The following is a 25,996-nucleotide window of genomic DNA, read 5'->3' on the forward strand; positions in this document are numbered from 1 at the left end:
GAGAGAGAGAGAGAGAGAGAGAGAGAGAGAGAGAGAGAGAGAGAGATCTCGCTCTTGGAGATCTAGCCATGACGAAGATAGATTTGAGCTCGACAAAGATATATCTAAGCTTGATGAAGGGAGATTTGAGCACAGAGAAGACAGATCAGGCCATGGCAAAGGGAGATTTAGGCAAGAGCACGACAAAGGTAGATCTAGGCACGACGAAGGTAGATCTAAGTGAAGTGAAGGCAAATATGGGCAAAGTGAAAGTAGATCTGAACCCAGCCCATTCTCTCTTTTTCTCTAATCTCGATCTTACTTGCCCTCTTAGCCTCCATGGCTGGAGCTTCAAGCTTTATAGATCGAAACCCCATAGTGAATCTTCAATCTCACCTTCTCTCGATACGGGCTAAAAGGGACTCGTGGGATTGTTTTGGTGAATAGATTGAATGCTTTGCTATTGTGGTTTTTATTTGCGGATGAATGCTTGTGCAAAATTTGTATGAGTGGCTTTGAAATTTATTGTGTTTGGTGTTTGTAGTGAAAATCTGGTGTTTACTTTAAAACTAAAAAAAGTAAATTTTTTTTTTTGTTTTTTATTTGGATTTCAAATAAAGGAAAATGTCGTTGCTGGGTTTACTCTTTGATTCTGGGTTTGATGTCGTTGTTGGGTTGATGTCTTTGATATTCAATCTGGGTTTGACGTCATTGCTGGGTTTATTTCTTGATTTAAGAAGAACATTGAAGAACAAGTTCTCATGTAATTTTTTGGTTTTTTTGTGCTAGTGTTCTTACGTTTAAAATCAGGGTTTCTGTTCTTTGGTGTTCTTTAGAATTTTTTTTATTTGATGAGTGCTACAGTAAATTTTTAATAATATTTTAATCCCTCTGTTAGTCAATTCAGTTATTTCCGTCTGTTGATTGACGGAAATGACTAAAATAACATGCGTTAATTGGTTTAGGCACTAAAAGTGGTGAAATGGAAATGTAGGGACCAAAATAAAAATGACCCTAAAATGTAGGGACTAAAAGTGCATTTACGCAGTGTTAAAATTAGTGTTGAATGTATTATAAAAGACAAGCTAGATAGACATATCGAATAGAATCAACACTAGACTAATTTTGTATTGGAACAAAGTTTCCGATCACAAATGATTAATGACAAACTGGATTTTATTTATTTATATTTATATAACTAAAAACAAAAGAGTTGTGAATCAATAAAATTGAAGAAATAATTGAATATTTATTAGTTAGATTATTTCCACTAACGTAGTCTGATAGATATATCTTTTTAAGAATTAATTAATCGAATATATATATATATATATATAATAATAATAATAATAATAGGTAAAGCTGAGAGAAAATCCAATTAGATTCAAATTAAAATTTAATTAGAGTCTAATTTTGCGTTACGTGTCTCATCTAATCTAAGTTTTTAAATTTTTGTGCCAAGTGAGTCAATTCAATGTAAAAATTGGATTTCAATTAGAGTTTGATTTTGCGACATGTGTCCCATTTACTCTAAGTTTTTTAATTTTTGTATCAAATGAGTTAATTTAGTGTAAAAAAGAGAAGTCCAATATAAATAAACCATAAAAAACATAATTTTTGAATGATTTTATATTTATGAGCCTTTTTTTTATAGAACTAAAAGTAATTCAAGTTTATAAGTCAAAAGTAATAAACCATCTAATCAAAATTTTTTAATTTTTGTGCCAAATGAGTTAATTTAGTGTAGAAAACGAGAAATCCAATATAAATAAATCATAAAAAAACATAATCATATCTAACACTATTTATAAAATTAGAGGAAGAGAGAGTTTGAATGATTTTATGTCATGTGTTCTAAATTATTTATTTTTAGAGAGAGTTTTATTTTTTAATTTTAGAATCAAATGTGGGACCATATCATAAATCTCTATTCAAGTGAGTTATTGTGTACAAAAACCAAAAAGTTTAGAATTAATGAATATAAAAATATTTAAAAAATTGACAATTTACATTTTCTTCCCAATAACATTCTAACAAGACTTTTTAAAGAGTTAAAATAAATTAGAATGACTATCAATAATATTTAAATTATATATGTAAGGATTATATTATGCATTTTAATGTGTATTTTTTAAGTATATCCATACATATGTATATGGTTACAAGCTAATGAGGATAAAGATAGAATCCCATTCCACATGTTAATACCAACAAGAATAAAATTTATAAAAAGAGAAAAATCCACCGACTTTGTAAATTGTGAGAGTTCGAGTCATTCAATGAGATTATTCTTATTAATCAAACCTATAGAGCAACAAAATTAACTTCCAACAAGAAGATTACAATGTTTTAAAATAGATAAATATAATTTTTATATATTAAAAAAAGGGGGGAAACATTGTTAGTGTTGGCTTTGGACAGTTTTGTTTGTTTGGCGGGCTTGACAAAGGCTATTAGAGATTAGAAGACTTTTTAGGGTCAAGTACCAATTCTTTCATTAATGTAAGTAAGCCCATTGCTCTTATTTGTGGTTACAACAAGGTGTTACCACAAAAGTCTTCAAGAAGAACATTGAATTTAAAGAGTTCGGCCCAACTTCAATTCCTTCCTTTAAAAAGTCCATTTCCCTCACGTACACTTTGAGTGACAGCACTGATTAGACTGCTCTCTAGGATAGGATAAGAGAGTTCGTAATTTAAAGCAAATCCATGGCTTTATCTTAATTATCTTTACTGAAACTGACAACTCATGGGCCAGTATTTTGATTAAAAAAAATTGAAAGGTAACATGGATATGCAATGAACTCTCATTATCAACGCTGGCAATTTGTTGGTTAGCAAAAAAAAAAAAAAAAAAAAAAAAGTTGGCAATTTGTTAAGTATGGAACGTTTACTCGGTCTTCCTGTAGACTTTTCTACTTCAACTATTAATTGCCGTAGAAAACTTATCTCATTATTTGGTTGGCTTTCGGTGATGTCTCTTTCTAGAGGACTAATTGCCAAAGTTCCGTCACTTCTGTGCTCCAACTTGAGTTACAACCTACAAGCTCGCGTGAGTATTCAGTTTTGACTGGGTGGGACAAAATTTGAACACATGCAACTAAATGATGAAGAAGATTGAGAACGAAAGGAGGCCTAACGCGAAATCTTCAACGTTGGAGGCTTAAGGCGAAATCTCCAAATGGGATATTTATGTTATGATTTAAATAATATTTAATTATATTTTATATAATAATTTTTTTAAACCATTCTTTTTACTTTTTGATGTGATTTTTTTTTGTTGAGAAAATGCTAAAGTTATAACAAATTTCATTACAAACCGGTGTTTTAATGAATGTGATCAGTGACACGAGACTTGCAAAAAAGCTAGAGATATTATAAAATTTACAATATGAGAATTACAAAAATATATCACAAATCACAAAAGTTTATTAAAAAATGCATTCAATGGTTTGTAAAGTCCACTAATCATATTTATTGTTATATCAAATTATAAAAGTTATGCAAATCGCCACGCATCCTTGGCGCAGTGATTACTCTACAAGTATAAGTATTTGTGGGGTGTGTGGTGTGGGGTCCAAGTCACCAAAAGAGACATATATACACTTAAATTAAATTAGAGTATAATTTTTATCTTTATTAAAAAAATAAAAAAATAAAAGTAATGTAGTGAAATTTATAATATTTATAACATTTTTCTATTTAAATTACTTGTAATTATTAACACGTCTATTTGTAAGACAAATTTATATATCTATCTCTGGCATTACTTAATTCTTTGGGCCTTCTTAATAGTGAAAAAAAATGTAAACTAAATTTTTTTAATATCTTCCAAAAAAATTTATATATATATATATATATTTTTTTTTTTTGCCCCCCAAATTTGGGGCCTTCTCTAGTAGGGGGCTTAGGCAATGGCCTAATTGGCATAGGGCTATAGACCTATAGAGCTATTGTCATGTAGTATAAGCCGCGTTTACAAACGCGGCTATAAGAAACGCAACTATAGCCTATAGTTGCGTTTTTAGGGTCTATAGCCGTGTTTTAGAAACGTGGCTATAGCCCTCGTTTCTTGTAGTAATAGTTATTACATTGGGCTATCACAATTTTCAGTGCATAAATTTGGTTTTTAAGTCGACCACCTACAAAAGTAGACGATACTGCTACTCTAATGGTTGTTAGGTTATTCTATGGCTGAACTCTGAACTAGGGGTGTGCATGGATCGGGTTGGGTCGGGTTGAGGAGATTTTTTGACCCAACCCACCATGGTGGGTCAAAAATAATTCAACCTAACCCAACCCGTCACATAAATCCAACCCCACATGGGTCGGGTTGAACCCATGGGTTTGACAAATTATTATTATTATTATTATTATTATTATTAAATTGAGTAGAAAAAAAATATTAATATATTAAAAAAACCTAAAGATTAGTATCAATGTAACTCCTTAAAGGAAAACAACACTAATGACTAAACAACAATAGTAATTTATTAGGATTTGTGTGAACTAATTGGCTTTTATATAGGATAGGAAGAACTAGCTATTTAAAAAAATTTATTAATTATATAATATATTATATATATATTAAATTAGTATTAGTAGGAGGAACTGAGAAAATGCTGTTCTACAGCTGTTTTTTTTTTTAAAATTATTAAATAATATATATATATATATATATATAAGTGCCCTACAATTGATTTAAAAAAATTATTAAATATAAAATATATTTTAAATATATATTAAATATGGGTGGGTCGGGTTGGGTTTGGCAGGTTTATAATTTTATGACCCAAACCCAACCCGACCCGCTATAAATTTTTTTTTTTTGTAACCCAACCCAACCCACCAAGCCTTAAAAACCGACCCAACCAGGTGGGTCGGGTCGGGTTGGGTCGGGTTTGGCGGGTTGGTGGGTTTTCTGCACACCCCTACTCTGAACCCTTTTAATGAAGTATCTATGGCCCCACCTCTACTTCTGACTCTCTTATTTATGAGAAATTATAAGGTTCACATGGTGGATAAGTGACATGGTGTACTATTCCACTAAAAGACTCATATCTGTTTAAAATTGCTGAGTTAGAAATTTTTTTTAACAGAAACTGATTACTGATTTAGCAATTTTAAATAAATAAGAGTCTTTTAATGGAATGGTGGACAAATGACATGGTCCACCAGATAACTGTATAACATTTAGATTCTTTAGACTCTGGCTCCTCAATCAATAAATACTGTGGTCGTACTTATATAGGCAAAGGTCTTCCTTGAACTAAACGCCCATACAATTTTTCTTAAAAAAGAAAAAGAAAAAGAAAAAGAAAAAGAAAAAAGGAAAGCATGTAAATTGGTAAACAAATTACTTTCTTTCCCCCTTAAAAGGATTAATCAAGAATAAATCTTTTGAGTGTTTTTCCAAATAATATATTTACAAAATTTTCGTAGAGTTTTCAAATTTTTTAAGAATATATAGGTAGAATTCAACTTAAGTATTAAAGTTTAATATGTTTTTCATAAAAAAAAAAAGAATCTAGCATTATTTATTTTTAAATGTGCTGATGCATATGCATATGATTATGAGCTAGTTATTATTTTATAATTAAAGATAATGTTATTTATCTATCTTACACAATTTCACTTTTATTGGGATTGCATATCTAAATATCTAATCCTGGAATGCAGTTGGATCAACTTTTTGCTGAAAGCTATATACAAAAAAAAAAAAGGTACAATTGTAGATTTGAAAAATGAAATTAAAAAAAAAAATTATACCATATAAACAAATCAACTAAACAGTTGAAAAAAAAAAAAATTCAAATTCACACTTATTTTTAGTTTTATAGAGAATTACTGCGGCTTTGCCTTAAGAATCTTGGGAAGATTTGAATGTTGGGACATTTACGGGGCCACTTAGTACAAAGACACCCAAGATATTTTGTCAATTTGAAGCCCAAGCTCTCCAACAAGAAACTACACCCTGTCCTCTTCGGCTCTATCTACCTCCCCCATATGGCCATATCCCATTCTCATATTCTTCTGATCATGATCACTTGGCTGGCTATGTCACTATTACATCTTCTTCACACCATTGGCAGCCACTATTTCCAGGGGTGTCGGCACTTGAAGGCCAGGGTGGTCACAGGACCACCTTGACCTGATTTTTATTTTTTATTTTTTTTTATATATAATAATCTAAAATTTTATATTTGTCTACCCTTCAAAAAAAAACTGGCACTACAAAACGCGGGGGCCTTGGGCCGCGTTTTTTATCCGCGGCCATAAAAAACGCGGCCCAAGGTGAGGCAAAAGCCCCGTTTTTAAAAATGTGGCCCAAGGCGAACCTTAAGGCCCCGTTTTATACGCGGGGCCATAGACAGGTTCTGAGGCCGCGTTTTTTTGAGATAAACACGCGGCCTAAGGACTTCCGCAGTTTAATTTTTCTTTAACTCCTTTTTTTTTTTTTTGTCTGCTTTTACTGTGGCCGCATTTTTAAAATGCGGCCCAAGGTTGAGCCTAATTTTTTTTATGCAAATAAAATTAAACTTTGCTCCATAATTTGTTTTACTTAACAATATATTGTGGCTTTCAAGAAAAAAGAAAAAGCTCAAAAAAAAATTTTGAACTAAAATCTGAAAAAAAATATTATAACATAGCAAGCCCAAAAAATTATAACATTGCTTGGTTGTGTACATTGAAAGCTTTTGACAATTTTCAAAATAAGTTTTTGTCATGTTATATTTAATATTAATCTCACATATAGCATTTATATGGCATATTTTTGTCGCATTTGTAGTTTCACATCCTTATATTATTATTTAGGAGAAATTACATTTTACTATCCTGAATTATGTCCCAGATTATACTTTGCACCCTAAACTATTTGTATGCACAGTTTGCACCCTAAACTATTGATAGGCCAAGAATGTATTAACCCCTTGTGATAAATTAACCAATTGACTAAATGCAGTGGAAATTAAATTAACACAGTGATTTGTTTATGAATAGGGAAAATCTATACAGCAAAAACCTCATCAGGTGATTTTAAGGTCACCACTCCCGAGAATCCACTATTATCAAAACAAGCGGTTACAAGTAAAGAAATTTTAGTACCTTATACCAACCTATAATTGAACCCTTACCCCAATATCCAATTGGACATGTTCTGTAGTGACAATCTCTCCTTTTCAATGCACGGCTCCCAGTACATGACTAATCAATAGATGCATGGATCCCAGTACGTGACTTAATCACCAACTTGAGAAAGATGTTGGCTGCAAAGTTCTTTAGTTCATCACACGATGAAGATCATGAAACTCCTTAGTCACAAAACCCTATGGTGTACAGACACAATAGCTTCTTCAAGAGAAAGATGAACTAGGGCAAATTCTGTCTACGGTCACAATTTGCATGAACAAAACTTTATTTCACACTTGCGCAACCTTTTATGGCCCTTAAAATAATCCTTATATATGTTTAGGGTTGTGAGAAAAGAAAGCCCAAACATATACTCATGGATTGGATGAAAATCAACTTTGAAAAATTGAATTCCATAAACCTCGACAGATAGGGTATCTATTGAGCTAGCTATAAAGCATCGGGCTTCAACAACTTTTTAAACCTCGATAGATACTAGTTGTCAAGCTTTAAAATCCAATACTTTTTCACCTGTTTCTTGAACAGATTTTCATGGCTTTAACACTTAACTTGAAACCTTGTGCCTTGAAATACTAAACACATCCTAAATCTACCAAATTACAAGTAAAATGCGTTTTGTTAAAGGATTAGCCAATTCTAAATTAACATATGTTCCTAACATCAAATCACATATGTCCTAACAACTATAACCTTTATTACACTTTGCACCCAAAGACATTAATTTTACCGTTAAGTTTGATGGAAATATGATGCATGTGACTTGCACATGTGTATTGCTTAAGTGGGACAAACATAAAAGATCCAAAAACCCATCTTCCCAATCAATTAAAAAAAAACTTTTTTTTCCATCTCTCTCATGTGTACATCCCCTCTCCCCAAATCAAAATCTCTGCAACCTTAAATCCCCAAAGCAAAATCATCTTTGGCACCACCATTGTTCCACCACCGCGATGAAATCCCTAAAACTATGTTCGTGTTCTTTATAAATCTTTATAATACGAGGTAGAATCAATGGAATCCATTGCAAAGTTGAAGATTGTTGTTGGTCACCATGCCATTAGAAGTGCTGGACATCATGGTGATACAGAGGTACTTACAAAATGGCTTGGTGGATGTGAAAAAGCCGAGTGGGATTCATATATGCAATTAAGATTTTAAAAAACCCAAAACATGTAGGTAATGTTCCATTTAAAATGAGATGCGTAAACCATTCAAGGACCAATTTCAATTTTCATGGCTACAACAAGCGCCAACCAGAATAGCAAGTGAACAAAGTATAGTTCCCCATAAAGGTCCAAATCCAAAATCCAATCCAATTACTCAACACAATTTAGAGATCTTGAGAAGACTGACCCAATTTTGTTCCCATCTCCTTGTGTAGACTACGGTCTAAATTTTTTTATATTCTTTATGAATCTATGGTGGTGTTGAGAGAGAGATGAAAAAAAAAAGTTTTTAATTGATTGGGGAGAGGGGGTTTTTGGTCTCATACGTTTGTTCCCTTATGTTTGTTCCATTTAAGCAAATTACATGCTTTATATTTCCTTCCAACTTAACGGTAAAACTAACGTTGGGTTGCAAAGTGTAACAAAGGTCATAGTTTAGATTGCCAATTGTGCATCCGAATTCTTTAGGGTGAAAAGTGTAATTTAGGGCATAGTTTAGGGTAGTAAAGTATAATTTTCTCTAATCTTCATATCCTTATATTAATTTTATGTATAAAACTCTATTATCAAAGTCGCAAAAAGTTTGAAACACTATATACCTTGGTTAAAATTCCATTCACTATCATTTTATGTTTTGATAAAATATAAATCTTAAACAATGTATTTTATGTTATACAGGTTAATTTTTCATTTTTATTAGCTATTTATTATCAATATCAATGATTTTAGTAATTTTTTATTATTAATCCATTAGATTCCACAAGTTAAAAATTTTTTTTAAGCTAACCAAGTCTCAATTACATTAGAAAATATATATGGATAAAGTTATTAACTTGTCAAAATGCATATGCTTGCTTTCAGCCATATTGATCCCGAATTTTTACTCTATAGCTACAAAAGGAGTTTCCATGGATTTGCAATGGAGCTAATTGAGCAAGAAGCTTAAAAAATGGCCGATGGGTGAACCTGATCCAAATTCCCACCCCCTCCTAAAAAAAAGGGATTCATAACAAACTGTTGTAATAATGAATATGTAGGAATGGATGGCATAGTGTCGGTGTTCCCTAACCAAAAGAAAGAGCTCCATACAACAAGGTCATGGGACTTTCTTGGCTTTCCGATTCTGAAGCAAGTGGATAGAAAAACAATTGAAAGCAATGTCATCATAGGAGTATTTGACTATGGAATTTGGCCAGTCTGATAGTTTTAATGACAAGGGATTTGGTCCACCACCTAGCAAATGGAAGGAAAAGTGCCAAGCCTCAACTAATTTCACCTGCAACAAGTATATCTTTAATATCCAACCAATGTGTTTTGTATAGATTCTATGAAACATGCACAATATTTAATTTTCACAATTTTTTTTTAATAATTAGTGACATGATTTATTGTAATTGATGCATAATAAAAATAGTTTCGATAATAAACTTACATGAAAATATTTAAATTACAAAAAATCATGTCAGTAGTTATATCAAAGGGACACAATTTAGTCAAAAAGTACAAATAACAAATGTGGTTACAATTAATGCAGCAAAATCATTGGAGCAAGATATTACCGTAGCGATAGAGTCTTTGAAAAAGAAGATATTCGATCTCCAAGAGATTCAGGTGGCCATGGGACACATGTTGCATCAATTTCAATAGCAGCTAGGAACTTAGTTAACATGGCAAGCGTACAAGGCCTTGGCTTGGGAACAGCACGAGGAGGGTTTCCATCAGCACGAATTGCTGTGTACAAAGTATGTTTTGGTGGCTGTTATGATGCTGACATTCTTGTAGCATTTGATGATGCCATTGCTGATGGGGTAGACATTATATCTGTATCACTTGGTGGATCTGCTAAGAGTTATTTTACAGATACAGTTGCCATTGGTGCCTTTCATGCCATGAGAAATGGAATATTGACATCAACTTCTATTGGTAATGGGGGTCCAGATTTGGGAAGCATCTCAAACTTCTCCCCGTGGTCTCTTTCTGTGGCTGTAAGCACCACAGACTGAAAGTTCTACACCAAGGTCCGATTTGGTAACAACAAGATCTATGAGGTAATTATTATGTCTAGTCCATGTGTTGGAATAAAAATCATTTATCCTACTCTTACTATTTCACTTTATCAATTATAGAATTCCATGCTTATTTATTTTCTATTAATTGTAAACTTAAAAAGTTATTTTCTAAGGACTATAAAATAAGATATGTAATAAATTGTGATTGGTGAAGTATATAGTAGAACATTCAGAGTGGTATCTTGGAATTCTTAATTTTTTATATTTTGTTCTTTGAAAAATAATGACAATAATAAAATGCTAATACATAAGGAATTATCCTATATTATACTCTATATTCTATTTTATACTTCATCAATTGTAGTTTGCCACACATTCTTCTTTTTTTCTCATAAAATAACAAAAAAAAAATTGGAGAAACAAAATAACAAAAATTTAAGATTGAAAAAATATATGCACACATTATATAGACTATAAAGTAATTGATAAAATATAAAGTGAAACAGTACTTTGTCACTCTATGTGAGATATAGTGTTATATTCAATTTTAAAGTGCTGAGCTAACCATTTCCTTATTCCTTAATTGTGTCAAATTGCACGTGTAAAGCCTATGGCATAAAATTAAAACTGCAAACTAATTTGAATAATTTCTTTTCTTCATATGTAGGGAATTTCAATTAATACATTTGATCTCAAGAATAAAACGTATCCAATAATCTATGGGGGAGATGCACCAAACAAGAAAGCAAATGTCGATTCATCCATTTCCAAGTAACTGAAAAATAATAAGAAAGTTCAAATAATCTTTAACTATTTTTTGATGTACATATAGACAAAAGGAACATGTTTAACCATTTGAAAAGCTGTGCATACACAAATCTATGAAACTAGCAAGTGAAATAACTTCAAAAGAGCACTATCAATTGACACTTTTTTATATTTTCAATAAAAATATACAGAGTTCAAATCCCAAATGGTAGTTAAAAAAATGGAACTTACTGTATAAATGTAGGTATTGCGACTATGATACGTTAGACAAAAAATTGGTGAAAGGTAAAATTGTACTTTGTGATGTTGAGAATGAAGGGATTGGGCAACTCTCAGCCTGTGCAGTAGGTACTGTGATGCAAGGCCGACGCCCCAGTTCTGCTTCTTTCGCGTTCCCCTTGCCTGCAACTTACGTTAGTTTGGAGGATGGTGGCAACATTTACTCCTACATAAATTCGACAAGGTATATATATTAAGCTAAAACACCTTTGACAATTAAGGACTTCACAACTCACAACACATACTAATCCTAATGAAGATGCACAATTTTACAGAAGCCCAACTGCGACTATCCTTAAGACTAATGAACGTAAAGATCCATATGCTCCTTACGTAGCTGAATTCTCATCTAGAGGTCCAAGTCCAGCTGCACATAACATTCTCAAGGTAATTTCTAATGATCACTTTTTTTTTTTTTTCTTTTTCTTTTAAACATTTGAACCCTTGTATTATTTGAGTAATTCTAGGGACACAAAATTTTAACATATAAATATTTGACAATGGTTGATATGACTCTTTGAGTATGAAATAACATTACTTTCATCGGGATTCATCATTGATATCATTTTTATTATGCATCAATCACAACTAAGCATGTCAATTATTGATATTATTCTTCTTATTGAAACCTATAGTTATCAAATATGCTCTTATGACTACTGATAATAGTTATATTTAGTTCCTAATCTTAGTAATTTAAGGCCAAACTAATTAGTCTGTTCCAAACTTAAGTGCATATATAAGTGATTGTCTTTTGTCTTTAAAATTTAAAGTGATCTCCTTTTATCCCTAACATGTCTAATGGAATGATGATGTGTTAGTTTTTAGTTTGGTCACGTCATCATTTCATTAGAAAGATTTGACGGTTATTGAAGAACAAAAAATATTACTCTAAGTGTGTTAGGAATTAAAAGTGATAGCTTTAAACTTTAGGAACTAAAATAGTTGATAAATTAAAGTTTAAGAATCAATATTGTATTTTATCCTCATTTTTTTTAAACCATAACCATGACCAATTTGGTGTATTACTTGTAGCTGTTCCCATGAGTCCTAAAGAGAGTTGTGGAGCTCAATTTGCATATGGTGCAAGCAATATTAATCCACATAAGAGTGCAAATCCTGGTTTAATATATGATATTGATGCACTTGACTACATAGCTTTTTTGTGTGGACAAGGATATAATACGAAGTTGTTACAAGCTATTATCGGAGACAGTAGTAGTTGTCCCAAAGGTACTGATGGAAAAGTTTTTGATCTAAACTATCCTTCTTTTGCTCTATCCACACCATCCTCAAATTCTATAAGTCATGTTTTCAATCGAACAATCACCAATGTTGGAACATCAACATCTACATACAAAGCTAAAGTGAGTGCCCCACTTGGACTTAGTATCAAAGTGAACCCTAGTGTTCTATCATTTACATGTCTCAAACAAAAGCTATCGTTTACACTTACTATTGAGGGAACATTAGATAGACAAATAGTCTCTGCTTCTTTAATTTGGGATGATGGTACATTTCAAGTGAGGAGCCCCATTGTCGCATTTTGACATTCTATATATGGAGCATGTATTACCAATATTAAGCAAGCAAAAGCTTTGGTTTCAAAAATAAAATTAATAATAAAGCAAAAGATTTGAAGTAGTATGCTCATAAAGAAGGATGACTATGGGGATGAAATTACACCACAAAAAATGGTTGTAAACCTTTGCTGCTTGATTGTAATTAACTATAGTGCCCCTATTAAAGATTGTCTTTCTGATATGTAATCAGGGTCAATTTGATATAGTTTGAGACCTAAGATAATGATGTATTAATCTTATTTCTCAACAAAAAAAAGAAAAAAGAAAAGAAGAAGAAGAAGATATATACGTTCACAACATATTCAAAACAAAGACGAATCATCAAATAAAATATATAACTTGATTAATTTTATATAAAGAACCAAATACCTTGGTTTATGTATAAAATTTAACAAAAAAGAGATATAGTTTTAGTTTTTATTTTGTAAAATGAGTTTTGATTTACCTTGAAAAAACTGATACATGATGAAAGAAGAAAATTGAAATCTAATTTTCAAATATGATTTTAGTTTGAGACCTAAGATAATGGTGTATTAATCTTATTTCTCAACAAAAAAAGAAAAAGGAAAAAAAGAAGAAGAAGATATATACGTTCACAACATATTCAAAACAAAGACGAATCATCAAATAAAATATATAACTTGATTAATTTTATATAAAGAACCAAATACCTTGGTTTATGTATAAAATTTAACAAAAAAGAGATATAGTTTTAGTTTTTATTTTGTAAAATGAGTTTTGATTTACCTTGAAAAAACTGATACATGATGAAAGAAGAAAATTGAAATCTAATTTTCAAATATGATTTTAGTTTGAGAGAGAGAGAGAGATTATTTGTTAGGGGACCATATAAGATATTAGATGACTAATATTGACAACTATTATGTGTGGGATAGACACTATTATTAATGCTAATTAATTGACAGGTAAACATGGATATGGGATGAATTCTCATTTGCAAGTCTTATCAACAATGGAAATTTGTTAAGTATGGTACGTTTACTCTGTCTTTACCTAGACTTTACTGCTTCAAGTCTTCCAATATCTCCTTCACAGAAGAAAAAAAAAAAAAGGGTCTTCCAATATATACTTAGACTCTTTTGGATATACACCACTGTTAGTTTCTTTAAAACCTTCGTCCCTCTCCCTTGTGTATGTGTGTTACTTAGTATTCTAAAAAAAAAAAAAAAAAAACTACATGCCTTAAAATATACTTATCTAATTTTTGGTTAGCTGGCGGTGATGTCACTTTTTGGAGGATATAATTGTAGATATATTTTTTTAGTAGTATCTATTACACAAACCCTTAATACACAAATTTTTACAAAACTAGAAAAAGCAACTGTGTGTAAATTTTTATTTTCTGATATATTGATAATTTCTTATGAGAAATGTTTAGTACTTTTCTTATGTATAGTGATATTGAAGCCTTAAATTAAGAGGACCTATGTTCATGTTACGTGTTGTAATATAAAATTTAATTTTGTTTAAGATATATAGTGGGGAGTAAATTAGGAGGAGGAGATAGAGGGAGGGAGGGAGAGGTGGGGTTCAAACTATAGACATAGGACACTAAAAAAAATATTACTATTGGGATCTCAATCGTTAATACTACAACTCTAATTGTGTACTTGTTTGAAGGTGAAATAAGGTGGATGGAAAACATTGGAGAGAAAATAAGAAGAAAATCTTTTTTGGAGCGTGTTTGATTGGATAGAGAAGAAGGAAAATAAATGGTCAGGCCGAAGTGTTTTCTTCCCGAGCCCACCAAAAAGTTTTTTCTCCAAAATGGAGAGAAAATTAAGTGGGAATAAATTTTTTCTTGATTGACAAAAATGCCCATATATATATGCACATGAGCTTCTTCATGTTGCCTTTATTTTTTTTTCTTCTCCCTAGTAGTATTGTTGCCTTGTTGCTTTTTATTATTATTATTTTTTTTGGGCAACATTGTCTCCTTCTTTTTCTTTTTTCTAGGGTCTGGGCGTGATACTTGTTTGTTTGTTTGTGTTTTGTTTTGTTTTGTTTTTTTGTTTTTACTTTATTTATTTATTTTTTTAACTAGACGTGATTATTTGTCACTTTTTAGTTTTACTTGGGCATCATTTTTTAACAAGGATATATGAGTAAATTTATTCAAACTCAATTTTTCTATCCATCCACTTTTCCACTCCCAACCAAATAAATAGGAGAGAAAATAAAATCTTTTCTATTCTCTTACTTTTCCACTCCTCTAGTCAAATGGACCCTAAGAATTTGAGAAGAAAAAATAGAGAGAGAAAAAAGGAAAGGGGGGCGGGGGGGGGGGGGGGAAGAGAAAGGGGGGGTGGGGGAGTTTCTCCCTGTGCCCACTATTTAAGAGGAAATAGTTTTCTCCCTAAGTTGGGGAGAAAACTAGGGAGAAAAGTGGAGAGAGAATGGATTTGATGGGGAATTACCCAATTTCCCTTCCCCTTATTTAACATTGCTATTCTTTTTCTATTTTTTTACTTCCACTTTCTTCTTCTTTTTGCTTTTTCCGGTATGTTATTGTGCCACGTTGGTTGGCTTGTTTTGCTTCCTTTCCTCTTCTTTTTTTTTTTTTTTTTTTTTTAAATGACAATTTATTATCTATATATACATATAAAACCGAAGCTTTTGAAACTCCCACAAATTTCCACATCAGCACAATATTAAAAAAAAAAAAAAAAAAAACATAATAAAAGTATTCTAAAACCCGATGCTCTGCCTTTCACCTTTCACGATGCTCTGCCATCTCTTCCCTTCCTTTCTCTACCAGCTTCTCCTCGATCAGACCCATGGCAAACCAACAGCAAAGCATCGCATCGCATCTAAAGACCACAGATTCCTCAATGAAAACCCACTATACCCACAAAATAAAAGTTTTCTAAAACCCGATGCTCTGCCTTTCCCTTTCATGATGCTTTGCCAGCTCTTCCTTGCCTTCCTCTACCAGCTCAAAGCACCTTATGCTATGAGCCTGTGAATTAGTATTTTACAAGCTCATAGCACCTTATCATTATTGTTGAAGCCTCAACCACCATGAGATCTGTCAAAACGTTGAGATGAATGGTTCTGCAAAATCTTTTGAAAAAAAGAAAAGAAAAAAGAAAAGAGCATGATGACGATGCAATATGTAAGAAAAATCTTGCATTTTTATTGTTTCTGTGACTGAAACTAATTTGTGAGGAAGAGAATAGATGGAGGGAGAGAAAGAGATTTGTGAGGATGAGAATAAAGAATATAACATTTGATCGTGTAGCCATTGGGAAAGAAAAGTCAAGGTATTGGGAAAGTAAAAATAATTTAAATGTGTGGATGAGAACAATTTAAGATAAGAGAAAAAAAATATAACAAAAAAAATAAAGATGAGAGAATTAAAAACACGGATTGGACTTATGAAATTACCCAAGTAATTTCCCACCCATTTCTCAAAAAAAAAAAAAGGGTAATTTCCCACCCTCATCCTTATGTCACTTTCTCTTCTGCTGTACTTATTGTTTGATTTTCTTTTTATGGGCTCATTTATTGATTTTTTTAAAATTATAAAATAGGTTAAGTGATATTAGATTATTTACATTATTCCCTTTACATTTTAATAACTTATAATACTGCTATTCCAGGTTTATTAAAAATTTCTTCAATCTTTTTATATTAGATTATTTACATTATTTTCTTTATATTTTAATAATTTATAATACTGCTATTCCAGGTTTGTTAACAATTTCTTTAATCTTTTTTAAAAAATATTGTTCCTATTGAGTATGATTTTTGGGTATTGGGAATAATTATATACTCCATCCGTCCTACTTTGTTTGTCCTGTTTGAAAAGTCAAATTTTTTAAGGGAACATCATTTATTGTCTTGTCTACCTTTTAAAAATGTACAAATTTTCAAAACTACCCTTAAATAAATTTATCAAAAAATTGAATTAATAAATTAATAGGGGTATAATAGGAACATTAGTAAATTAATGACTTTTATTTTTAGAAACAGGACAATATTTTGGGACATCTCAAAATGGAATAGAGGACAAATAAAGTGGGACGGAGGGAGTATTAATGTTGTCTTTTTTAGCATAAATTTTAGGTATAACAAATTATTACTGATATCAAAGAAATACCAAATTATTATTGGTGTTGGACTTATCATTGGTACTAGAATTTTTTTCCCTTTTCAATTGTAACTTTTATTTTCAAGTGGTTATAAATTTAAGCAAAAGTGAAAATTTAAAACTTTTGTTTTATTCTTCCGTGCATCGCACAGGTTAGCGACTAGTTATTATTATTATTATTATTATTGTTAGTCTCCAACAAGAAACTATACGAACCCCGTCCTCTAAGGCTCTATATATCTACCTCCTCCCCCTATCCCAGACTCATCTTCTTCTCACTTGGTCGGCTATGCCACTACATAGTCCCATCATTGGCAGCCACTATAAATCAAGTTAAAACTTTTAGTATTCCTTAAATGCTTGACTTTTAAATACTTGGAGGAGTTATGACTATACTTGACCTCTATGAATCATAATACACGAGCATCAATGGTATTTTGAAAGGGCTGGAGTTTCAGTTGAGCTGAAACCTTTTGTGCAGGTAATATTTATAACAGGCCAGCCAGATTTATAGCTACCTGACCTGACCCTCCAATGGCAGGCAAAACCACCAGTCTTTTAATGCTTCTCCTTCTCAGCTTCGCCTCCACTCTGCTTATTGGTCATTCAACTTCTCAGAATGATCGAAAGGTAAATTATGCTTTTCCACTTAATTTACAGTTGCATTAATTAGGGACGAAGCCAAAATTTCGATTGAGGGGAGAATATGAATAAAAAAATTCATAAAAGTTCAAAATAATTAACACTCATTCAATATTAGCAATTTATAAACAAACTGAAAAACACAAAATGATTGTTTTTTAGGGTCTGTTTGGGATCCGCTTATTTTGCTGAAACTGAAAACTTTTTGCTGAAAGTACTGTAAATAAAGGTAAAAGTTAGTTGAAATAGTTGTAGACAGGGGTGGAGCTACATTGCTCCTTGGCCCCCCCAATTTTTTTTTTTCCTCCTACAACTATACTAGTAATATGATATAGCCCTCCCAAAAAATTAGAACCGGCCCCCCCAATTATTTCTAAGATTTCTAGTTAGTCCAATGGATTTTTAGTTGGCCTCCTCAATTGTTCAAAACTTTATTATTATCTGTCCAACTCAATTATTCCTAAGATTTATAGTTAGTTCAAAAGATAATGACTAATAGTTGATATTCTCCATTGTCCAAAAAATTTATAATTAATCCAATGGATAATAACTCACTCTCTATTCAGCAAAAAAAAAAAAAAAAAAAAAAAAAAAAAAAAAAAACTACTCACTCTCTAGCATCATTGACAACCCATTTCCCAATAGAATTTCAAAAATTTTTTTTTTCATCTTTAGGTACCTAACGAAGCTTGGTTGTATCTACTAGTGCCAACCCATTGCCTCATTTTCTTTCTTCTCAACACAAAAACTCCTATCTCAACCAAAATTATTAATCCATTTTTTTTCCTGGTGCAACATCATCTTCTTGACTCTTTAAAGAAGTGAATATGCAAGTGCATTTTCTTTTCTCTCTCTTTTATCAATCATCATTGTTATTTTACCATTAGTATTATCTTTGTTTCTTTCTTTTGCCACTATGTGTGTGTTGATATGCATAAGGGTGTTTAAGATTTTTTTGTTCACATTTTTGTATTGCTATCTTGATTCCATTAAAGATTGTTAGGCATGATTTTGATGTGAACTATTCTTTTATTGGATTTTTTTTTTTTGTATTTTTCTATAATAAAGTATATAATTTTTGTATGTTCATTAATATTTAAGAATATAACAATATATCAAAGTTAATAATTTTGTATTCAATATGAACTATGATTAATATATCAATACTACAATTCGGCCCCCCTAAGTAAAATTTTCTGGCTACGCCCCTAGTTGTAGATAAAGGTAAAAGTTAATTGAAATAGTACAGTGAGATCCATAAATAGTACTAAAAAGTGCAGTGAGACTTATAAATAGTAGTAAAAATAAGCTTAATAGTAAAATAAGTTGTCAAACTTCTTCATGCCAAACGCACACTACAATACATGTGTTGTTACTCAGATTAATTATGGTTGCTACTTGCTAGGTAAAGAAAAAAAAAAAAAATACAAGAAAACAAAAAATCCAAAGTCAATTGTTGCTATAATTAAGATTGTTGTTAATATTAGTTATTATTGCTAAGTTAATTATTTATGTCTAGAAATGTTCTTTGTCTCTTTAATATAAAGATGTCAAACTAAAAACAAGTGCTCAACTATCTTTATTAAAGTTTCTCAAAAAAAAAAAAAAAATATATATATATATATATATATCTTTATTAAATATTTAGTAAGTCAGCAACCTTTAGAAGCGGAAAATCTTTAAACATAAAAAAAATAAATAAATAAAAAAAGAAGAAGAATAAGAAGAAGACAAAAAATTGCACAATCGTTGATTAGACTAATTATTATTGGTAGTTAAAAAAGTGATATTAGTGATAAATCCATATGAGAACTACGAAAAGTTTGTTAACTCAACTTTTGTAAAAAAATATTGTTAAATTTTTTATGTATGTTGCATTGCTATTAAATAAAGGAAATCAAATCTGAATGCTCAACCAACTTTAATCAAATATTTGCTTTTTAGATAAACTTATTGACAAAAAGGGAAAATCTATAAACACAAAAAATTGCACAATTGTTAATGAGACTAGTTGTTAATGGTAGTTAAAAAAGTGATGTTAGTGATAAACCAATATGAGAACTACAGAAAGTTTGCCAACTCAACTTTTGTGAAAAAATGTTGTTAAATTTTTTATGTATGTTGCATTGCTATTAAATAAAGGAAATCAAATCTGAATGCTCAACCAACTTTAATCAAATATTTGCTTTTTAGATAAACTTATTATAATATTTTAGCCTCTACTTTAGTTACATTATTAACTTTCTAAAGTGATTGGACCAGCTTTAATTTTGGGCATTTATTTTTCTTCTTTAAAAAATAAAAAATTAAATAAATTGGGGAGTGAGATTTTGGCTATATGAATATGATGGGTTTAGTAAATTTTTGGTAAATGTTTGGGCTTTCATATGCCAATCGTTTAACTTTAGTTGTTGGATTGTTATTTGGGCTTTTTTTTTAAGGAGGCCGATGATGTTGTTAGGTTGTTTGGGGGGCCGAGTTTATTGGGCTAAATTCTAAAATAGGTACTGTGTTAAGAGGCCGATGATGTTGTTAGGTTGTTTGGGGGGCCAAGTTTATTGGGCTAAATTCTAAAATAGGTACTGTGTTAAGGAGATTTTTGAAAAGTTATGGCGGGGGCCATGGCCCCTTTGGTCTCCCCACCCAAATCCCTTACCTCTATCCCTGCCAGCAATTGCCGTATGGTATGTAGTATTTGATTTTTTCTTCCCCCTTTAATTTTAAACTTTGGATACTTCTTAAAGGGGAAAAAATTATGTGGCAAACTGTGATTAGTAAAGAATAAAGTGAAACACTCATAAAGGAAAACTTTTAAGCACAACTTAAACTGACTTTATTTTCTTGATATGATATAATATTATGCATACAGGCTTATATTGTGTATATGGGCAACAAGAGGAATGAGGTTTCCACAGCATCCCTTTACACAAGCATGCTACAAGATGTCATCGGCAGGTTATAAAAGTAGTATAATGGCACCACCATAAACTCGCTATATGAATGTTATTTATTTATTTATTTTTTGGTTATAACAAGTTTTTGACATTTTTCACGATAAGTTTTTGTCATGTTATATTTAGTGGGAAAATAAAAAGTGGAGTCTCACATGTTGTATTTTATATCTATGTCACTTGTTTTTTTAGAATCTTATATCATGATTAAATGTAATATAATAAACATTGTTTTTTACATATTATTATAATATTAAGGTTATGTGATTCAATATAAATGTTATACATTCAATATATATTTGTGGTTCTACCTTAAAATTATTAATATTATATATTATATATAAAACTTTATTACCAAAGTCTCAAAAAGTTTGAAACACTACCCTGGTTAAAATTCCATTTTACATTTTCATTTTATGTTTTGATAAAATATTAAACTTAAACAATGTACTTTATGTAATATGTGTTAATTTTTCCATTTTGTATTTTTATTAGCTATTATTTTATTATCAATTTCAATGATTTTAGCAATTTTGTAATTTATATAAATATGATTTTTTTTTTTAATTTATCCATTAGATTCAAAAAAGTTAGAAAAAAAAAAAGTTAACAAGATCTCAATTACATAAAAAAAAAAATGGTTATAGTTATCAGGCAATGAAATGCTTCTAGGTCCTAACCTGTCAAAATGCATATGCCTACTTTCAGCCATATTGGTCCAGAATCTTTACTCTATAGCTACAAAAGGAGTTTCCATGGATTTGCAGTGGAGCTAACTGAGCAAGAAGCTCAAAAAATGGCTGGTGGGTGAACCTAATCACAATTCTTCCTCCCAGCCCCACCCCAAAAAAAAAAAAAAAAAAATCTTGAATTCATAACAAAATGATGTAACAATGAATATGTAGGAATGGATGGGGTAGTGTCGGTGTTCCCTAACAAAAAAAAAGAGCTCCATACAACAAGGTCATGGGACTTCCTTGGCCTTCCTAAGCAAGTCGATAGACCAACAACTGAGAGCGACGTCATTATAGGAGTATTCGACACTGGAATTTGGCCGGAGTCTGATAGCTTTAATGACAAAGGATTTGGTCCACCACCTATCAAATGGAAGGGCAAATGCCAAGCCTCAACCGATTTCACTTGCAACAAGTATATCTTTAACATCCATCTATTGTGTTTTGTATTCTATTTTATAAATTACTAACATGACTAATTGTAATTAGTGAACAATAAAATTGATGTCAATCGTAGAGCAAGTAAAAGTAATATTGTTCCAATCACAAAAAGCCATGTTATCAACTAGGGAAAAAGTTTGTGAAAAACGTTGTGTCAAGCACATAAATTTAGAGTAAAAAGTACAACTAACAAATGTGGTTACAATTAATGCAGTAAAATCATTGGAGCAAAATATTACCGTAGCGATCGAGATTTTCAAAAAGAAGATTTTCGATCTCCCAGAGATTCAGAAGGCCATGGAACACATGTTGCATCAATAGCAGCTGGGAACTTAGTGAGCAAGGCCAGCGTAAAAGGCATTGGTTTGGGAACAGCACGAGGAGGGCTTCCATCAGCACGTATTGCTGTGTACAAAGTATGTTGGTATCTTGGCTGTGATGATGCTGATATTCTTGCAGCATTCGATGATGCCATTGCTGATGGGGTTGACATAATATCTATTTCAATTGGTGGATCTTCTGACAACTATTTTATAGATACAATTGCCATTGGTGCCTTTCATGCTATGAGAAATGGAATATTGACATCAACTTCTGCTGGTAACCGGGGTCCAAATCTAGCAACACTCTCAAGCTTCGCCCCATGGTCTCTTTCTGTGGCTGCAAGCACCATAGACCGAAAGTTCTACACCAAGGTCCGATTAGGTAACAACAAGTTCTATGAGGTAATTAATATGCCCTTGTTTTGGAACATAAATCAGTTATTCTACTTCAACTGTTTCACTTTATCAATTGTACATAGTATGTCATGCCTACCCTCCCATTGTAAACTTTTGTTATTTTCTAAGGATAAAAAAAAAAGTACATATGTAATAAACTACTATCGGTGAAGTATAGAATCTAACACTCATAGTGGAATTTAGGATTTTTTTTAATAATAATATTAATAATAATTATTATTATTATTATTGACCTATAAGATAAGATTCTATGTAATTTTTTTTTTTCTGAAAAATAATAACATTAGTAAATGCTAATACATTAGGAAAAATTCTTATATCCCACTCTTGGTGTTTTATTTTATACTTCACCAATTGTAGTCTACCACACATTCCTATTTTTTCCTCATAAAATAACAATAAATTAAGATATAAAAAATATAGGTACATGATATAATGTAATTGATGAAACATAAGGTAAAACACTCTCAGTCACTCAATGTGAGATATGGAGTTTCATTTTATTTGAAAGTGCTGAGCGAACCATTTCCTTAAAAGTGTCGAATTGCATGCGTAAAGTCTATGGTATAAAAATAAAACTGCAAACTAATTTGAAGAATTTCTTTACTTCATGTGTAGGGCATTTCAATTAATACATTTGACCTCAAAAATGAATCGTATCCAATAATTTATGGTGGAGATGCACCAAACAAGACAGGAGAGTATGATTCATCCAGGTCCAGGTAATTGAAAAAAAAAGGGAAATTTAAATAAGCCTCAACTTTTTTGATATATACATATACAAAATGAAAAATTCTAGTGCCACAAAAAATTATACAACTTCTTTGTTACAATTGTAATGTGACAAAGCATGACGGGTGAAGAAAAAATTGTAGGTCTATTTATAAGTGATAGTTAATCATTCCCAATCTGCCACGTTAGAATTGTAGCAAAAAAGTTATGAAATAGTTTGTGGTCTTAGAACTACTCACAAACAAAAGGAGAAAAATTTAAACCATTTGTCAGTCGAGTGTACATAAATTTGTTAAACTAGCAGGTAAAATATTCCTTGTGCTTCAAAAAAGTGGTACCAATTATCAGGAACCTTATAACTCAATTGAAATTTTTTAGCATTTTTAATAAAAATATTTAGGATTAAAATTCATCCACTTAACTATCGAATTATATATATATATATATATATATATATATATATATATATATATATATAAAGGAACTTATTGGAAAAATGCAGGTATTGCTACGAAGATTCCTTGGACAAAAAGTTGGTGAAAGGTAAAATTGTACTTTGTGATGTTGAGAATTATGGGGTTGGGCAACTCTTAGCTGGTGCAGTTGGTACTGTGATGCAAGGTCGACGCCCCAGTTCTGGGGCTTTTGCGTTTCCCTTGCCTGCAGCTTACCTTAGCTTGGAGGATGGTGGGGATATTTACTTGTACATAAATTCGACAAGGTATTAATTTAAAATACCTTAGACAATTAAGGACTTCACAACTCACAGAACATACTAATTCTAATAAAGATGCACAATTTTACAGGAGCCCAACTGCGACTATTTTTAAGACTGATGACCGAAAAGATCCATTTGCGCCTTACATAGCTGAATTCTCATCCAGAGGTCCAAACCCAGCTGCACACAACATTCTCAAGGTAACTTTCTAGTATTCAGTAATCACTTTTATTATGCATCAATCTCAAACGACTATGTCAATAGTGGTGAATAAAGTTGTAAAATATGTTACGCTCCTAGAATTATTGGTATTATTCTTCTTATTGAAATCTATTTTATGTTGTTTTAGCCTGATTTAGCTGCTCCTGGAGTAGACATTCTAGCTGCATGGTCACCAATTTCTTCAATTTCTCCAATTTCCCCAATTTCTAATGTCAATTTTGATAAGAGGGCATTGTCATATAATATAATCTCGGGGACATCAATGTCTTGCCCTCATGGTTCAGGGGCGGCTGCATACATCAAATCTTTCCACCCCACTTGGTCACCTGCGGCTATCAAATCTGCTCTTATGACTACTGGTAATAGCTATATTCAATTCCTAATCTTGGTCATTTTAAAGCCAAACTAATTAGTTTGTTCTTTAAGTTTAAAATGATTGTTTTAAATCCCTGACAAAAGTGTCTCTTTTGTCTCTAAAGCTTTAAGTGATCATCTTTTGTTCCTAACATGTCCAACGGAATGATGATGTGCTAGTTTTTAGTTTAGTCACGTCATCATTTTATTAGGGAGATTTGACAGTTGTTGAATAAAAAAAAAAAGATTACTTTAAGTTTGTTAGGAATTAAAAGATATAACTTTAAACTTTAGGAACTAATATAGTTGGTAAATTAAAATTTAGGAATCAATATTGTATTTTATCCTCATTTTAATATAAACCATAACCACAACCAATTTGGTGAATTACTTACAGCTGTCCCCATGAGTCTTGAAGAGAGCTCTGGAGCTGAATTTGCATATGGTGCAGGCAATATTAATCCACATAAGAGTGCAAATCCTGGTTTAATATATGATATTGATGCACTTGACTACATAGCTTTTTTGTGTGGACAAGGATATAGTACAAAGTTATTACAAGCTATTACCGGAGACAATAGTAGTTGTCCCAAAGGTACTGATGGAAAAGTTTTTGATCTAAACTATCCTTCTTTTGCTCTATCCACACCATCTTCAAATTCTATAAGTCATGTTTTCAATCGGACGGTCACCAATGTTGGAACATCAACATCTACATACAAAGCTAAAGTGAGTGCCCCAACTGGACTTAGTATCAAAGTGAACCCTAGTGTTCTATCATTTACATCACTCAAACAAAAGCTATCGTTTGTCCTTACGATTAAAGGAACAATAGATAGACAAATAGTCTCGGCTTCTTTAATTTGGGATGATGGCACATTTCAAGTGAGAAGCCCCATTGTTGTGTATGAAGCATTTTGACATTCTATATATGGAACTTGTATTACTGATATTAAGCGAGCAAAAGCTTTGGTTTCAAAAATAATATTAATAATAAAGCAAAAGCTTTGAAGTATTATGCTCATATAAAGAAGGACGATAGTGGCAATGAAATTACACCACGAAAAATGAATGTAAACATTTGCTGCTTGATTGTAATTAAATGCAGTGCCCCTATTAAAGATTATGTCTTTTTGATGTGTAATCATGGTCAACTTGATACAATTTGAGACCTAAGATAATGGTATATTAATCTTATTTCTTAAAAAAAAAAAAAATGATACGTATGTTCATAACATTTTTATAATAAAGGCGAACCGTCAGATACAATATACAACTTGATTAATTTTATATAAAGAATCAAATATCTTGGTTTATTTATAATTTTTATTTTTATTTTGTAAAATGTGTGGGATAGATACTGTGGGGATAGATGAATTGTGTAGGAGTATTGAGCCGTGGGCCTTGCCCAAG

General features: G+C 31.3%; 1 protein-coding gene and 1 pseudogene across 1 annotated transcript; both read left to right on the forward strand.

The window, feature by feature from the left end:
• The first annotated feature begins 9,137 nt into the window (after positions 1 to 9,137).
• Positions 9,138 to 12,902, forward strand: LOC115957169 (annotated as a pseudogene).
• Positions 12,903 to 17,525: 4,623 nt separating this feature from the next.
• On the forward strand, positions 17,526 to 25,722 carry LOC115958074 (cucumisin-like). Its single transcript, XM_031076437.1, has 10 exons — positions 17,526 to 17,679; positions 20,561 to 20,646; positions 21,351 to 21,445; positions 21,548 to 21,791; positions 22,032 to 22,542; positions 23,176 to 23,279; positions 23,792 to 24,010; positions 24,096 to 24,207; positions 24,357 to 24,588; positions 24,981 to 25,722. The coding sequence occupies exons 1-10, from the start codon at positions 17,584 to 17,586 to the stop codon at positions 25,502 to 25,504; spliced, it is 2,223 nt and encodes a 740-aa protein (XP_030932297.1). The 5' UTR covers positions 17,526 to 17,583; the 3' UTR covers positions 25,505 to 25,722.
• The last annotated feature ends 274 nt before the right edge of the window (positions 25,723 to 25,996 follow it).

The sequence above is a fragment of the Quercus lobata genome, chromosome 8 (assembly GCF_001633185.2).
Source record: "Quercus lobata isolate SW786 chromosome 8, ValleyOak3.0 Primary Assembly, whole genome shotgun sequence".
Lineage (NCBI taxonomy): Eukaryota > Viridiplantae > Streptophyta > Magnoliopsida > Fagales > Fagaceae > Quercus > Quercus lobata.

Excerpts from the sequence above, each read along its gene's own strand:
- LOC115958074 (XM_031076437.1), top strand. The coding sequence starts at position 17,584 with ATGGCAGGCAAAACCACCAGTCTTTTAATGCTTCTCCTTCTCAGCTTC. Across the intron at positions 20,647-21,350 it reads CTACAAGATGTCATCGGCAG|CCATATTGGTCCAGAATCTT; the intron begins GTTATAAAAGTA and ends GCCTACTTTCAG. Across the intron at positions 21,792-22,031 it reads ACCGATTTCACTTGCAACAA|TAAAATCATTGGAGCAAAAT; the intron begins GTATATCTTTAA and ends CAATTAATGCAG.